Source organism: Sinocyclocheilus anshuiensis, unplaced genomic scaffold (genome assembly GCF_001515605.1).
Source record: "Sinocyclocheilus anshuiensis isolate Anshui unplaced genomic scaffold, SAMN03320099.WGS_v1.1 scaffold230, whole genome shotgun sequence".
NCBI lineage: Eukaryota > Metazoa > Chordata > Actinopteri > Cypriniformes > Cyprinidae > Sinocyclocheilus > Sinocyclocheilus anshuiensis.
In genome coordinates, this window is record NW_015546034.1 from 1,087,733 (window position 1) to 1,105,950 (window position 18,218).

An 18,218-nucleotide genomic window follows, 5' to 3' on the forward strand; every position below is an offset into this window, starting at 1 on the left:
ACACACACACACACACACACACACTCACACACACACAGAGAGAGAAAAGAAGAATATGACAAAGACAGAAGGAAAGATTGATAGGGAGAGAGGCAAGGAGGTAGAGAAGAAAAACTAAGAGCCTTTCAGAAAATGACTCGTCTCACTTCACAAGCTTCCGCTCTCTTCCTCCTGCCTCTATTCAATAGTGTTTTTTTTTATCAAAGCATAATCTGTGAGGATAATGCTGAGAGGCAGCCAGGTCTCGTTATATAAGTGCAGTGGATCACATACTGACAGCTCAAGCCCCTCTGCACACACAGCGTGGAAATCGCCCTGATAGTTTTAAACAGCCAGCCGTAACGAGACATTACAACACAAACTGGGGGGGGGGAAATCTGGTGCAATAAAGCAGAAGGTGTTCAATTTATACTGTATACCGGTCTCAGGAGTGGTGGCCGGTGGGATTTAACGGCAATGTAGAAGTAATAGGTGGTGTGGGGGGTGTACCAGTGTGGAAATCTCAGGATGGCCCTGGGGTCTAACAGTCGCATAAAAGCCTGTCCACTGTCCCTTCTAGACCTAATAAATTCAATTTGGCTGGTTCGCTGCATTAAATCCATGAACGCACACACACACACACAACGCGGTACGGTGACCACGATGCAATTTGAATATAATTTCATCATGTCAAAGGTCAGCTCAAGTCGGCGTGCAAGGATGTGGCCTTTTGAACCGGAGAGGTTAAGGATGTTGCCCCGGTGCTTATATAAACACAGCCCCGTCGATGGCCCCTAGAAATAACACAAAGACGTATGCATTCAAGCATAGTCAGCGTAATGGGAGGCTGAATCGCTGGTCGCTAAGTGATCGTGGTGCAGCCAACATTATGCTCTCAACATTTGTACTCTGCATAATGCATCTGCATAATGTTCACAAACACCTCTTAAAGATCGCATTTGCATCCTGACCACATAATTGCGCAAGTACACTCATAGACCTCGGCCAATTACCGTGAGATTACAAGAGCATGATATCGTTTCTTATGCTAAAATCTCGGCACACAGAAAACAGATGCTCTAGGTATGAAAGGTTACAGAATGGCAAAGCGGTGAGAGGGTGAATGTGGCAGTCGAATAAGCTACGCACCATGTCCTGCCCGCAGGGGGGCGTGGGATCTGGCGGCAGGCACGAGGTGATGAGGCATATGTTGAGGGACGTACAGCTCCCCAGGCCCTTCTGCCAGAGCCAGGGCTGACCCCAAAGTCAGCGGTGGCAGCCAGAGAGCCAGGCGCAGGCTGACGCGGAGCAGGATGGAAGCAAGACCACCAGGAGCCCCGCAGGGCCACAGACGCAGCATGCTACCGGAGTGCAAGGACTTTAAAGAGGGGCGTCCTTAGACCACCTGGCAACCCATGTCCCACTCAAGCCTCGGATCCTGACCATGCAACAGCCCAATCACTGATGGAGAGGCAGAACAACAGCACGTGCTGAATCCACATGGAGAGGGAACTTCCACAGTTCTCCCGTAAAGAACTCAGATGAGGTAAACTTCAGAAGGATAATGATCCTGGTTAAATTCCTCTCTTCATGACATTTAAAAACACAAAATCCTCCACAAAGAAACCACGGAATCTGGTCCAGTACTCCAGTAAGGTAGGCGTAGTGGTGTATTGGAGAAAAGGGAGAAAAGAGTGAGCAGCCTTTGTTACAGACCTCCCAGCAGTCCTGGACTTTTCCTACTGCCTGAATCCCAGCTGTATCCCATGAAGACAAGGCTGCATCCCTCGTTATCCCCGTTGAGAGAATAGGAGAGGAGCACGGAGACTACCAGAAGCGATGGCACACACAAGACGAGATCGCCGCTGCAGTATTTAACTCAATACAGAGTGCCTCTCCCCCTCCCCAAATGACAAACACACTCTCTCACACACACACACACCACACAAGAGCTGCTGCTGCTTCTGCTGCTGCCTGGCTGGTTGAGACCGCACTGACTCTCAGAGGAAACATTAGAAGACACACCAAAGGAGGACAGGAAGAGAGAACCAAGAAAGGGCAAGAGTGGTCAAGTGCTCCTCATGTGAAAAAGTGCTCAGAGTTTCTGAAAATGTCAGCGTTAAGAAAGTCCTTCCTCTTCTCTCACTCCTTTCAGCGTCTCTGTAGCAGAAGCGTTCCTAAGCAGCATGCTTGGAGGAAAAGACCCTCTGAATGAAGAGAAGGGGAAACAGAGAACGGTGAAGCTTGGCTGAGTTTTCCTCCCCCTCTTTTCCTCTCTCCCTCCCCCTCGATCATCAGGGAGGCGCGTGCAGCTGTGGAAAGGGGGGTCTCATGTCTCGTCCTCCTAATCATTCTTTCTCTCTTCCTGTCTTCGTTTCTCCTTGACAGAGGGGTGGCTCGAGAACAGTCCAGCTGGAATTCAGAGAGTGTGGGCTCTCTCTCCCTTCACAAACTAGTCAAACCTTGATATACTCCTCCCTCTTCGGCCATTGTGTAGCTGAATGAGTTCTCTCACTGGAAGGACAGTCATTGGGCGCACTTCAGCACCACGGACAGCACCTGATTTGATTCAATAGTGGTCTTTCTTACTTGCGAGATTCAACAATAGCTTCAAGGCTTCAAGCAAGGTTTAAGATGCAATTGTAATCGTTTTTTTATCTGAATAAATCTGCAATGTGTTTGACATTTTGTTTGCAGATTTTGTGATGAAACTGATTTTTACAGTTTATGAAAATGAGGGCAAGTCATGTAACCCAAACATGTTGCCATCTGCCTAATTTGTACCAAGTGACAAGAATGATAAGTCAAAATACTGCTTAGATGGATGCCAAGGTTTTGACGTCAACAACAAAAAGACACAGTATACGTTTTCTTAAAGGGACAGTTCACCAAAAAATATTAATTTGGTCATTTACTTACCTTCCAATTTTGTAAGACTTTATTTCTTCTGTGGAATACAAAAGAAGATATTTTAAAAATGTTCAACCACTTTTGTTCATTCAATGAAAGTCTGTGGAGAACAAAACAATGTTGAGCCCCACGAACTTCATTCCACAGAAGAAAGTAAATCAACGTTTAGAATGACTTGACTTTGCATGATTATATGGTTAGCATTTAGCATTGTATTTTTTACCCTGCTGTCCAAGACTGCTCACAACCCCCCAGTTGAGAACCAAAAACCCAATCTAGTCTATTAGAAAGCAGAATAGGGTGTGCAAATGAGTAGTTAAAAAGTGTCATCAGTCAAAACCCCAAATCTAGTGTGTCTCTGATTTGTTTTGTCACTAACAAATGAAGCAAAAAGGAACACATTAAATTAATATGGTGTAAGATTCACCCTCTCCCTAATGTGCACCCCATGTTGTGGGTGTGTTTGCTTGTTGGTTCAAGGAGGAAGTCTGCAGGTGTGCTTCTCCACAGAGACTTCAGTTGGAGTGTGAAGAAAGATGCACTAAAAGTGACACTGGTGTCATCTCCTCTCACACAAGATCGTTGCTTCTCCCTCCTCTCAGCTCTGAGCATCGTTAGCACTGTATAATTAAAGTTGACAAAGCCGGGTGATCAGAGCTGCCTCGCCAGGGGCTCCAAGACAGACTGCAGCAGAAGCTGATACTGCTCTATTTGGAAGACAATTTCATCACTGTGACTTTAGCAATACCCAGTGTTGTACGCAATGAAACATCATATCACAACTCCAGAGGTTCATGAAACAATTTGGGAACCAGTCTGCTGCATTCATAGCAAACTAATTGTTCCCTGCGATATTAAAAGAATGTGAGAACCCAGCCTGAGAAATGATCATGTGCTTCAATTTCTGTTTACAAGGCTGCCACCTAATGGTGAACGCTGGGTGTCGCTTTGAGCAGCGGACCCTCGCCATTCTCTGGCAGTCACATGTTTGAGCCAATCCATTTCTTTTTTCAGCTGACCTCAAAAGCAGATTCAAAGGAAGTAGAGCATGTTTTAATACTGGTGCTTTCATTCTATGGAGGAAAAAAGGTTTCAAGTATTTTCAACAGTAGGGGAGAAATAAGTGGAAAAGTCTGTTTTTCCTTCCTTCCACTCGTTTCGCTCCAGCTTTTGTGTCCAATTTTTACTATGTTCTGTTGTTCTGCCCTCCTTTTTTTTATAAAGGAAGGAGGAATGATTCATGCAGTGAAAAGAGAACAAATATATAATAAACCCTACATTCATTTTCCCTCTCCCTATCTATCCATTGACTACCATTGAAGCATGTATCAACTCTCCCCACCCATGATGCTCCAGTAACCGGTGGGATGTTGTTTATTAAGAAACAAGATCGTCGATAAGCAACAAGCTAATTAAAAATGAAGCACATCTTTAAATACATATTGTTCGGTTAGAGAACAGACGGGTGCGTTGCCGTCATGAATGGTGCGATTCATCAGATTTAATATCACATTTCTCACGTGAGAATCAGGCTATCTCTTCACATTTTTCTCTATAGCTGTGGTCATTTTTGAATCACGTAATTCTTTCGTCTCTTATCTACGCTCTGCCTCTTTAACAGTATTTATACCGAGCAAATCAGCTTTGCATTCATTGGAGAACCCCGGCTCTGCCATTTCTCCTTGCTAGTTTTCTAAAGTGCTCTTTGATAACCAGCTCAAACCAAATGGCTCATGTTGATCATAGCCATTCAGATCTGAAGTGTGTTTGAGTCCATGCTTGATGAGCCTAATGGACAAATGCACCCAACCAGTGTTCAGAATTAACTTTTGCCAAAAAGGCCAATGATGAAGAAATTGTTAAAGTACACCAGGATAATCTTTCCTACAGACCATGAAACAGACCAATTTTTTCTTTATTGTTAATTTAACACGATTATCATGATTATAAATTAGTCTATAATAGTTATTATAGTTATAATATAATTAGACTAACTATAATTAGTCTATATATTAGTTTATAATAACTAAATTAGATTTAGTTGTTTTTTTTTCTTGCATAGAAATAGAAATTGAGAAAATTCACCAGCCTAATATTTCCTACAGTCCATGAAACAGACCATTTTCTTTCTGCATTTTAATTAAACATTTAATATGAATATGTAAACATATATTTGTCATTATGAAAATAAGACTTTTTTTTTTGCATAGAAATAGAAAGTGGGAAAATTTACTAACCTAATATTTCCTACAGTCCATAAAACTGTATTATTTTCTATATTTTCAATTAAACATTTAAAATTAATACGTAAACATATATTTGTCATTATGAAAGTTAGTTTTAGTCCTTTTTTTTCCTTGCACAAAAATATAAATTGAGAAAATGTACCAGCCTACAGTTTCCTACAGGCCATGAATCTCTGTATTTTCTGTAGTTTTACTAAAATATGAATGGAATAAAGAATAATGAAGCTTAACAATATTCATGCATTTCCCATCATGAAAATTATATTATTCCATTTTTTTCTTACATAAAAATAGAAATTGAGAAAATGTATCAGCCTAATATTTCCTGCAGGCAATGAAACCATCTTTTTTCTGCATTTTTGATTAAAATATGAATATGAATAATAAAACATAATAATAATTATGCATTTGTCATCATGAAAATTGGATTATTTAGTTAAATATTAAATATTTCTTACTAGCCATGAAGCACTGTTTTTAACAAAACCATTAATTTGATTAAATAAAAAATATTAATAATATAAACATTATTAATTTGGTCATTATCTCACAGTTTAACCAAACAAAAACATCAAGATCATTATTTTGTTCCTCAAATTTTTATATTGGTGGATTAACGCAAGAACGTTTCTGCGTATGTTCCTACAAATGTAATCAAACCATATATAATGTTGCATTTACAAATAAAGTTCCCTGTCAGTGGTGAGTAACTCCTCATTTTTACTCGCATTTAACACGTGGCAACTGTTAATTCTTGACCCTGCACCCACCCCACAGGGATCTGTGTATTGATCAGTGCACACACGTGTATGTGTTAGTGAGAGCTTGTTTCAGAGATGGAGAATTGATGCTGAGTATAGGTCTGTAGTATGTGTAGTGCAGGTCTTGAGGAAGGATGTGGTCATGCATGTCGACAGCCGAGTCTCAAACCCAGGCTTTACTCTCTGCCACTATGCTCAAACAAAGCCTCTTTCTCTTTGCACTGCCTTCACGGCCTGATGATCACTGGGCTTCTACACAGCTAAATGAGCCTTTGTGTGTGTGCGCATGAGCATATGACCATGCAGGAACATTAATATTGTGTGCACATATCATTCTGTCTGTTACTTGCTCAAATAAGTGCCCAGTAAAAGATGGATTCAGTCTGTAATCATTAACCCATGGGCTTACATACAATAATGAAGTCGATATCCACCAATTTATTCATTTATCGATCTGAATCACTGTAGATATGAGGGGGGAGGGGGGAGAGTAAGCTAAAAGAAATGTTTTTCTTTATAATTCTAATTAGGTAGCAAAAGCGATCCTATCGTCCTCTGCCATTCTCATCTCTAAAAACACACTGAATAGATTCCAGCGAGGTGTGGGGATGCGGATGATGTAATGCAAGCCGTCTATGTGGTTTCTTCCTCCTGAACAAAGGCGGGCTCTTATCAGTTTGGCAAACCCGCAGAATGGATTAGCTGTGGATGGCTTGAGCCTGTAATAGATCTTCTCCGGAAACCATCTCAAGGACTTTCACTCTGCTTCAGATTCCTGGCACTCAGCACTTTCACAGGCTACAAGCACTAGGGGTTTTCACACCAAATTCAGTCAACGCTCTTCTTGGGGTACAGCTCAATATTACAAACCCATTCAGAAATGTTTCCCTCTACATATAATTTATATCTATGAGAAACAGTCCACTAAATCTATTTTTTACTCATTGCAGCATATTGTGATATACAGCATGGTGCAGATCCCCAGCTTTGCAGTGTCCACAACCCCCTCTAGTGGTGTAGCAGAAGACTGCACAGTTTTAGAAGTATGCAGTAAGAACAATATGACTATGTTCAGAATGGAATATTAACTTAACCCAGTATAGAGCTCCGGAGGTTGACGTCACGCACTCTAAACACCACCATTTTGGCAGGCAATCAGGAGAGCGCTAGAGCATTGGTATCGACAGTTGTACAACAATAATTTAAACCCAGACTATTTAGACCTTACAAACCTTACTATTTCAACAAGGTGGACAGCTGCTATGCGCCAGGATGCCAGAACAGGCAGGGGCTGTTGTCAAAGCTAGGGTTGACAACCGTCCCGTATACTGAGCTTAATTTATGTGTCCCGTACGTGACCTCCCTTGGCCCGTTTCTTGCCCCCTCACGCAGTATACATTAAGTAAATCAGAAAATCCTGAACATAACTGTTTAAGGAAGGCTGCAGAATCCTCTGCTGGCTGGTCACTCCCGCTTCACAATTAAGCGGCGCTCGCGCTAATGCCAATTCCGTCCGTGTGTTGACTTCAGTAAATCAGTTTTGGCAAATACAAACAACTTGATTATTTTTCACGAGTCCAACATCCAGCCGCGCAAGAAACCATGCAATCTACCCGAGACGTCATCAATAAGGGAAGCCGTCTTTTATTGCAAAATAGAGAAAAAACATTTTACATTAGTAAGCTTCTTAACCTCGTAGTCTATCTTATTCGTAAAACACACAAAATGACCAATAAAAAAAGTGTCAAGCACCAAAGGCAGCCCATATTAAATCTATAAGTTATCTTTAATTCAAAAATACGCATTTCCACATATATATATGATACACGTTAAAAGCACCACGGGGGCATTATAGGGATCTGTTATGCTTAATCTATTAAGTTTTGCTATGTACAGGTCTATGTCTTTTGAATTAAAGCACGCAGTGAACTCTGTTGCCTTGAAACTCATGCTGGCACCATTCATTTCATATTCGCTCCCGGCTGTCCCTGCCTGCCAGCATGGTGGTATAAACAGAATGGGTCACGTGACGTCCGGAGCTCTATGGACTGTAATACTATGAATAATATGGTTGACATGATTTTTCCCGTATGCATTAAACAGGATGACCTAGTATGTATACTGGCCACAATGATCACAAATTGTCATTAAAAATGACATTATGTGTGAAAATGCACAATTGCTTTTTAAAATGATAACTAGACTTCTCTCTCTGAATCAAACAGGTCATGTGACAACAATGTAGCATACTATTTTTAATTATTTGTTTTTCACAATGCGTACACACGCTGTTGCACAGTTTCACATACTATTTTTAAAAATAGTGGGAGCATGTGGTGTATTCTGTGCAGTATGCAATACACAGCATGCTAGTATTCTGTTCTGAGATTCCATTTTAATTCAATGTGACATGTCACATCTGATGCATCAGTGGAATCTCATATTTTTTGACTTCAGTCCTTGTATTGTGAAGTATAGTAGGCCTATGTGGGTTTTGAATATGAATCGGTCGGTTTATTTTTCACAGTTTATCTATTCAATACCATTTTCTAAAAATATAATGGTCATCAAAGTGGCTGACGTTTTTTAGAATACCATAAATAATAGCGGGGCAAGTGCTCTCATCCATTGACAAACCAATTTAGGTGGTTCTGGATCAGTGCACTGGGTTTTCCAACAGTAGCTGTAAAGAAGGAGAGGTGATAGACTCACGGTCATTGCAGAGCGGCCCTCCAAATGATGTCATGCTGCAGTCGCAACTGAACCCCTCCCACTGCTGCAGACACACGCCCTGATTGGAGCAGGAATCCTCTTGACAGGTAGTGCTGGGGCCTGAAGAGACCGATGACAGAGTAGTGTAGAGAGAGAGAAACAAACAGACAGGAAGAAAAAGAGAAGGGTATATAAATTCATAGGCCCCTTACGACATAAAAATCCACACTAGTGAAAAGCTTTTATTGCAGCAGAAACAGCCACACAGAACCATCCCATCTACCCACTCCCCTAGATGAAAAACCAACTAACAGTGAGGACAAAATCTTCTGTTTAACTAACTATTAATCTTTCTCAGACACTCTTTAGGGATTGGGTGAAGACAAATAGTTTATAAATATATTAAACATAGTATAAATAATATAATATATATAATTTATAAAATAAATATTCACACAAATGTATTACATTCAAATGTTACTATTGTACAAGAAACATAAACCTATAAATCTTTTCCGTTTCAGTGTGATTTCATATAGCATAATGAGTGTGCTTATTTTAGCTCATATTATGTCATTATCTTAGATCATTATCACCAAATAAAGTCCTGTACAAAATATTGTAAGGTACACTCAGTCATTTTTTGTTCATGTTGTGATGGCTAATAAGACGACATCCAAAATTACAGTATGCACTGAGTATGTACTACATTTGATGAAAAAATTACTTCATGACTGTTAAAAGTTACATTCTGTAATTATGCATATGTGTAGTATGTAAGACAATCTAGACACACTATATTGGGTATGTATGACCTCAGCTTCACCATTTATGAATATAATAAGATAGTAAAATGTCCACTGGATGCACACCTGGCATTTTTATGAATACTACATTTTCAGACATACCATTCATTTGACACTGCTTTTCACATGATATATTAATAAGTAAGTTACAGTTACAGTTAGACTTACACTGACACCTGGTGGTTTAGATGTACACTTCTGCTCAAAATTTTAGGTCAGTAAGATTTTTAATGTTTTGATAGGAGTCTCTTATGCTTACCAAAGCTGCATTTATTTAATATAAAATACAATAAAAGCAGAACTACTTTGAAAAATATTACAATTTTAAATAACTGTTTTCTATTTGAATATATTTTGAATACTTCATTCCTATGATGGCAAAGCTGAAGTTTTAGAGCAGCCATTACTCAGGTCTTCAGAGTCACATGATCCTTCAGAAATAATTATAATATGCTAATTTGTAACATTTCTTATTATTATGAAAGTTGAAAATGTGCTTAATATTGGTAATATTATCAATACTGAAAGCATTGCTTATTAAACTGCTTAATATACATGGATTAATTAATTTATGATTCTTTGATCTAAATGTCACTACAGAAACGTGCTATTTCCAGTAAGTCATGATTAACTTATTTCACAAGTAAAAGTATATATAGGTGACCTGCTACATGTAAAATAATTAGTATATTAGCATATTGGTACTTTAAAGGTACATTTTAGTACCTTTTTAAAAGGTACGGCCCCAGTGACAGATTTTCTACCTTTATTTCTAAAAGTGTAGCATTGATTCTTTGTCTCAGGTAAGAATGATTTTTAAAAAGTACTATTTAAAACTTTTTAACAAGGTAAAAAAAATGACTGAGTGCGCCTTTAATCGGTCTCATTACTCAAGAAGACATTAAATATGGACAGGTGACTTGATTTTAAAGTGCAATCCAAGCACTGCACCAGTGGCTGTGTGTGTGAGACAGAGTAGCATTGGCGGTAATGCGCAGTGTATTGGTTACAGTAATAATACAGGCCCCCGTGTGATAATAACATCTGCTCCTAGTATTGCTGAGGTGGGTTTAAAGCAGCAGCACTCCCTGGGGACTCGGGGCTGTAAGATAAATGGGGGCCGTCTGGAACAGCTCATTTTGTGCTCAGTCTACAGAAGCGAAGCGACGGGGCGACGGGCCAGGCATATTACAGCCTGCGGAAACACTTCTGTTCTCATTTCTCTCATTACTTCAGCCAGCATGTAAAACAGGCCCCCTGGCCCCCAAACGCTCCCTCCTCTCCATCACTCAGCCATTTGGCCAATCAGTCGCACATTTGGGGCTTGGCCACTTGACTTGGAAGTGGAGCGAGTCTGGCAGGAAGAAGGAGGAGGAGAGAGAGAGACGCTACTTCAGCCGCCGGTACGATCCCGATGAGCTGCGTTCTTCCTGTCTCACCTGATCTGTCTGAGCAAAGCTCATTTAAAGTCTCAGGCAGAGAAACAGAGGGTTGGCTCGCTCCCCTGATGAGCTTCTCTCAAACCGAGTGTTATATATCTGAGCGGAGTAATCCGGCTTCGAGAGATTCCCTAACCGCTTGGGAAATTCCATCTAGTTTTAAGGCCCTTATCGGGGGGTGGGGGGAAAGGCTATAGGCTATTTCCGTCGCATTTCGGCGTGGAAGGAGCTGAAACCGCATGCAGTGGGTGGAGGGGGGCACTGTCGGAAGAGGAAAGGGGGACGCATGCCTCCAGTAAACAACAGAACAGATGTACGCTCCAATGAAAAGAGCAGTGACGGGTAAGTGAGGGAAAACTATGACACAGGACACTCTGAAACAGTTTAAGACCGGGAGGCTGTAAATACAAGGTGTGCGGATGGTGCTTGTATTTACGGTGATGGAGTTACTAGACCGGCTGCCGGGCAAACGTGATCTACCACATCAGACGCTCACATTGGAGGGGGGGAAGAGGGGGCATCGGTTAAGACACACATATGGCTATCTACCTTGCAAGTCAGCTTTCAGCAATGCAACTTTTGTCAGCCAAAACAAAACAAAATATATAAGACGTTAGTAGAGGCACTGGAATGTCTGTGCTTATAACAAATTAAGGTGTACAGAGAGAGGACATAAAGAAAGCAGACAGAGACCCAGGGAAGAAGAGAGGTGGAGTTAGAGATGACGAGAGAGACAGAGTCAGTCAGGAACAGACATGATAAAAGCCAGTAGCGTAGGTTTGGTTTGAACAGAAGGACATTTTTTCAGCCATGATCGCTCCCTGTAAATTGGATCCCACAATGACTTTATTAAAAACAAATAAGTGCATTCATAATGTAAGGTTTATATGCATGTAATATGTTGTGGTTCTTAGCAAATATTAGCAATTCTTTTACAGCTGAATATACTGATGGCCATATTAAAACAATCTGTGTGTATGTATTTTGCCAGACAAAATGTTACCAGAAATGTAAAAACAGGTTTGCTTTTAACAGTAGAGTTACAGATAGTCTGTTGTTAAGATAATTCAATTTATTTAAAAAGAATTGCAGTCTATGATAAGGTTCCATTTAGATATCCAGGTAAACATGTTTATTATAGAACTTTTATATTATTGTGGTGTTGGGTTTTAACAAAAGCTGCTGTTGCTGTTTTGATTTGATGCATTAGCTCCATTCATGTTTTTGAAAGAAGTCTCTTATTCTCACAGAGGCTACATTTATTTGATCCAAAATACATTAAAATAGTAATATTGTGAAATATAATAATTTAAAATAACTGTAATTTATTCCTGTCATGGCAAAGCTGAATTTGTAATCTTCAATGTCACATTATCCTTCAGAAATCATTTTAACATGCTGTTTTGGTGCTTAAGAAACATTTCATATCATTATTGATGTTGAAAACAGTTGTGCTGCTTAATTTTTTTTTGCATAAACCTTGAAAAAATGTTTTCTGGTTTTCTGATGAATAGAAAGATGAATAGAAAAGCATTTATTTGAAATTGAATTTTCTGTAACAACATTATTAATATATTAATTTCTTTAAAAAGCAAACAACTTTTGAATGGCATGTAACTTCGTAAGCTTAAACATTACGGTTTCAATATTAAAATTATTTACATAATGTTAAATATCTGAAACGTCACTTTAAATAGGCACAATATCACTTTTAACAAATCTCATAACTATTCTTCTACTCCCCTTTTAAATTAGTTTTCCCTTTTGGAATGATTGCACTGAATTCATTTTTAATGCATTCAATTAATCTTTTAAGGACAGAAGACAAAATGGCATATTTTTGCTAGCTCTCGCAGTAGTCCTGTGGGACATCCTCAGTTATGTTAGATGACTTGCTTTTATGATATGGTTATCTTTCTGAGCTTCAATGAAAAAAGGATTACTGTTAACTATTTTTCATTAATTAATATAACTACTAAAAGCTACTGGCAGTAACCAGTCTCTTTCTTTTTTAACTTCATCATAGTTACAGATTGGAAAAAACACAAGATCTCTTAAAAATGAAAGTAACATGTCCATATCGTTCACCCCTAATCTACACTCCTGTTGCCAACAGAGAAGCCTGAAACGGGTTAAAAATGGCCCAGCATGAAGAAAACACAGAACAGATGAAGAGAACAAGAAGCAGAAAGGATGAACAAGTGCATGAGAGGAGACAAGGATTGGAGATTGCAGTCATCAAGCGAAGGACCTCGCTAAGACGATCTGGTGTATGTTTCATTCATACCGTTTTCCTCACCTTCGCATCCTCTCTCCACCTGGCCGGCGTTGGACAGTGCGTCTGACAACAGGTCTGGCAAACGGCCGTTCAGGTCGACAGATGCCAAGCAGCCCTGGAAGCCCTCTTTAGAATGCACCAGCTTTGGCAAGTCCTTATACATCTCTTTGGCCACACCTCCCACATACAAATCACCTGTAGAGACAGGAAATATTATGCTCTGTCTGACAATGTCTTTTCAAGTCAACTATCAAGGGAGCATGTTATGTAAATTGCCATAGAAAAGACACACCACTGCCCCCTGCTGGTTCACTTGTTTGTTGCAATACACAACAATGTGAATGTCAATGTGAGGTAAAGAATGCATACAGGCTACATTCAGAAGTTTGGGGTCAACATGTTTTTGTTTTGAAAGGAAATTATTTATTTTATACAGCAAATATGCATTAAATTGATCAAATCTGATAGTAAAGACATTTACAATGTTACAAATGACTTAGATTTCAAATAAATATCGTCCTTTTAAATTATATTTTCATCAAATAATCCAAATATATATATATATCAAATAATCCTAATATATATATATATATATATATATAATGATTTCCATTTTATTTTATATAATTCTTGTGTCTTTTTAAGCTCCAATGATCAGTTAAAATTATCCAGAGAAATCATTCTCATTAAGAAAACATCAAAAGTACCTTTCAGATCCAGGTTCTTGGCTCCCATGGTAGTCTGTGTGGTGATTTTGGTGTCTATTTTGACCGTATGGAGGTTGTTTGTATCTCGTGAGATCATCACATTGTGCCAGTGATTGTCATTCAGTGGTGTGTTGGAATTTCCTTTGATGAGATGAGCTCCATTTCCCAGGTCTGACACATAATGGAGATATCTGCATGCAAACAGTCATGAAAACAATTAGCGGAGGACTCATTACAGTACATGCTCTGTGCATTCAAATCAAACATGGTGCATTAAAAACCATTAGAGCTCACCCTTTAACCAGCTCTACTACTATAAAGTCATTGCCATCTCCTCGGTTGTACAGGACGAGCCCATCTGGTGAAGTGGTCTTAAACTGGAAGAACAGGTGCATGGAGTAGTAGGCCTGAAGCGTGGGCAAGGTCACATAGCTAGAGCGAGACTTGAAGGTCACCGGGTCTGCCACGATGCTCCTGTAGCCGATCATGGCATTCAATTCGCAGTAGTCGATGTCACCGTTCTTGCACAGGTCAATGTAGGACATGCCATTGAAGGACAAACCCTGCAGGTGTCCAATGAAGTTGGAGGGCACGGCCGGCATATAACGCTTCTCTGTTACGATTCCCGTTTCCACATTGTGGAACTCCAGCTGTGTGTGGTCTCCCGTGATTTGACCTTACCAGGGCGAATAATTGAAAACAGATTTAATGTAGGAAGGGGACAGTGTCAAAACCGGCCCTGTCCCAAAAGGATGACAATGCTGCATACAGTATGTAGTGGGACATCATATAGTCTTATGGAATTCACGGACCGCATGTACACAAAGTGTGCTATCTGGGACAGGGCCGCAGTATTGCCAAATGGGCCGACTTAAATTTACTGCAGCAAAATTTGATTTTTAATAAACATGGAAGACTAGAAAAACATGAAAGCATTAAGAGTTGGAAGAATGTTAGAAGTATTTTAGGGAATTCGAAGGAAAAAAGGTTAACTTCATCTTTCTGCGATCCAGTGGGAGAGAAAGAAGCCCTTAAATATTTTAAAAACCTCTTTTAAAGCTTCCCAAGAGGAAGTTCTTTCACTCTAGAATCAGTAAGGTTATGCGAGTATAATGTAGCCCCTCAGTGGTTTGGCCTCCGAATGCTTCAGCATTAAGTGAAATACCAAGTCTATTTCAAGTGTCGAACACACACCAGTAAGTTCAGCAAGAAACTACACTGTGGGAAAGCACTACCTTTTTCATATGACACTTCATTCAGTGGGCAAATTGCAAAAGGTGTTTTTGCCCTTGAGGAGCATTGAGGGAAGGCTATTGGAAGTGAGCCACTGAATCTCTTCAGGAAAGGCCCTTCCTCAAGACCGTTAGCAAAGAGTACATGCAATTACTTAAAGGAAATAATTATGACCATGAGATACTCTGTGGTGCGTCCCTGAGATTTATCTTAACACCACAGATGATTTATCTTACATGGGATTTTAAAGGAGTCCTGCAATGCATTTTAATTGACTGCTCCTGCGGTTATATAATTAGAGCGATTTCTGATCGCTTTCTGTATATAAAATAATCACAATATAGACAACACTACTAACAGGGACAGTGTGAAGTTAATCGTTTAGCTATTGTGATGTCACAATTGTCCCGATTTCAAATTCAGTGATCAAAAGAATAATTCATATTTTAATCTGGAGAGTTAGTTTTGAAATGTGCGGTATGTTTTTATGTGTAATTTATGTTTAAATATCAAGAACACTTTGATTCTCCATTTCATGAACCCTTTAAAATTCTCTCATACACCCAATAACTATACCAACAAAGAAATAATTTCTTATTTTATATAAGCAAATCAATTTATATACATATTATGTAATATACAATACCTGTGGTTTCATATTTGAAAATCAAAGGTTATTTATTTATTTTCTTGCATGGAAACCCTGCTATACACCTGAAGTCAATATCAACAAGGATATCTTTACCTATTTTATATGATTTCTATTTATAAGATTTTTTAACATTTTTATTAATACTTATAAATGTTGTTGTATTATGCAGCAAAACTGTTTTTCGTATTGATAAGAATAAGAATAAAAAGAAACTGAAGCCATCATATGAATAAATTGCATTCTAAAATATATTTAAATAGAAAGGTTATTTTAAAATATAATAATTTTTCACAATATTACTGTTTTTACAGTATTTTTCATCAAATCTTACCTTTTGAATGGCAGTGTACATGTTAATAGATACAAACCAACAGGAAATTTCAATAATGTAAGTTAAAAACGAATTTAAACTAGGTCATATTTAAATAGGTCAGTTTTATTCGTCACAGCAATCCTGAATCTTTGGTATGATTTGTAATTCAAAATAAAGCATTAATCATATATATATATATTCATATATGGTGAGACAATAACCTTCATCCTTCAAACTTCAAGCGCTCTACACTTCATAATAGGACATAAGTGTGTGAGTCTTAAGATGGTAAAATACTTGAGAATGTGCTGTACCTTCAGAGGGCTGCAGGTCATCCACCATTAGCTTCAGACTTTTGCCTCTTCTGATGACACGAACTGTGTGCCATTCGTTGTCATTCAAGTTCTGGCCCGCAAATATGGTCTCTGGACCTTTACCTATAACATGTCCCACACAGCGGTTAACACAAAGAGCAGAGAGAGAGAGGGTGATAGAGAGACAGAGGAAGAAAGGGGTTGTGAAACGGGATAAACTAAAAAAGGGGTGTAGAGAGGTGACGGATATCCATGTAGAGAAAAAGAAGAAATAGCGGAGGAAATGATACTCTCACACATCACATTCACACATTTAGATCTATCTACATCCTCTGGTCCATTTTATGATCTCTGCAACAGCCTTGTTATGAATTCGGTCTTGCCTTAAATAATGTATTAGTTAGCATACTGTACACAGAGTGCAGTGAACAGAATTATCCCACTTCCGCCACCAGATGGAGCCATGCAACTGTTTTTCCAACGGCGCTTTCGATGTTCGGCTGCATATGCGTCTCACGTTCTTCCAATTCCTGAGTGGTTTAGGAAGCACATCCAAAAACCTACAGACTATAAACTCTATTCGAGAAAGCAATTTCTCGCCTGTAGAGCCTCCCCTTATCCCGTGTGCGCGTGCGGCGAGTTCGACGGGGCCCCTGGACCTCCAGGCTCCAATCGAGCTTCCACTAGATGATCAGAGCGTGCGAAGAGGAGCCTGCAGGCTTTGCGATTTCAGCCGCTCTGCCTCTCTTTGACACGTCGTTGTCTCTCCTAATCAGTCAAACTGCTGCTAAGAGGGCAGCGTGTCATTGTCAGGGGCCCCTGCAGCCCATCTCACTTGATAACAGATAAAAAGAGTTGCCATTAAAGAACTGCCAGGCTCCCAATCGATTTTCTATCCCTCCCTGCTCTCAATTACTATGAATCCAGATCGGCCGGCCATGAGCCAGCTCTGAAGGAAAGAAAAGCAGCAGCAGGTAAGGTTTCAGACTGCGCAAAAGCGCCCCCTAAAGGAATCTTTGCAGATCTAAGGAAAAGAAAAAACCACCACTGAGAGGTAACACTAAGGGGCCTTTTAAGCCTCCGGCGATATACAAGACATGACATGTGCTTTTTATAGGCCTCTGACCATCGCTGCAAAAGGATATATGTGAAAAGGTGACAGTGTGTGATTGGACAGCTGGAGAGACAGCTAAAGATCCAGGGCTGATATGCCTTTATTAAGAAGGCATGTTCAGACAAACTCACAAGCAGCAAAGACAAAAAGCCTCTCTCTCTGTCTGGGAGGGCAGATTGTTGCCATGGAACTGGGGCAGATGGTTGCGTGTGTCCGGTCACTTTGATTCTCATCTCCCAGGGTAGAGAGAGAGGGCAGAGTTAAATAAGACAGAGGCGGGCAGGGGCTGGCTAGAGCGCTCTGACAGGACAGGGCTAGCAGGAGAACACAGACCAGACGCGCACACACAGACACACACACGCTCGTCTTGGCCAGGAGAGATGAGATATATTCATATCAAGCTCATCCAGCTGAGAACGATACCCATGTGAAACAAGCGCAGGCAGCCATTTTGAGGCAAGACGAGCTTCATATTGAGGACACAGTAATTCAGCTCTACTGGGACTGACTAATCAGCAATGCTAAAGGCATTTTACAAACTCTTTGATCGACTGGCATATTTAAAATATGGATGTGTTACAGTTGAATTTTTCTATTTTTACTATGTATTGTAATTAACCAGGGATCAGGGCAAATATCCTGTCAAAATTGACAAATAGCATGAAAATTTTAATTGTGAGGGAATATATATATATATATATATATATATATATATTCACACACACACGCATATATATATATATATATATATATA

The 18,218-nt window shown here is 39.7% G+C and overlaps 1 protein-coding gene across 1 annotated transcript in view; it reads right to left on the reverse strand.

The window, feature by feature from the left end:
* Nucleotides 1–18,218, reverse strand: part of LOC107698795 (neurexin-1a-like) — a 205,323-nt gene that overhangs the window by 51,615 nt on the left and 135,490 nt on the right. The window contains exons 13-18 of the mRNA XM_016499899.1: nt 16,351–16,473; nt 14,133–14,514; nt 13,839–14,029; nt 13,153–13,326; nt 11,403–11,429; nt 8,609–8,728 (exon numbers count right to left, since the gene is read on the reverse strand). Of these exons, the coding sequence (XP_016355385.1) occupies nt 8,609–8,728; nt 11,403–11,429; nt 13,153–13,326; nt 13,839–14,029; nt 14,133–14,514; nt 16,351–16,473 (1,017 nt within the window). The remainder of the gene's footprint in view (nt 1–8,608; nt 8,729–11,402; nt 11,430–13,152; nt 13,327–13,838; nt 14,030–14,132; nt 14,515–16,350; nt 16,474–18,218) is intronic.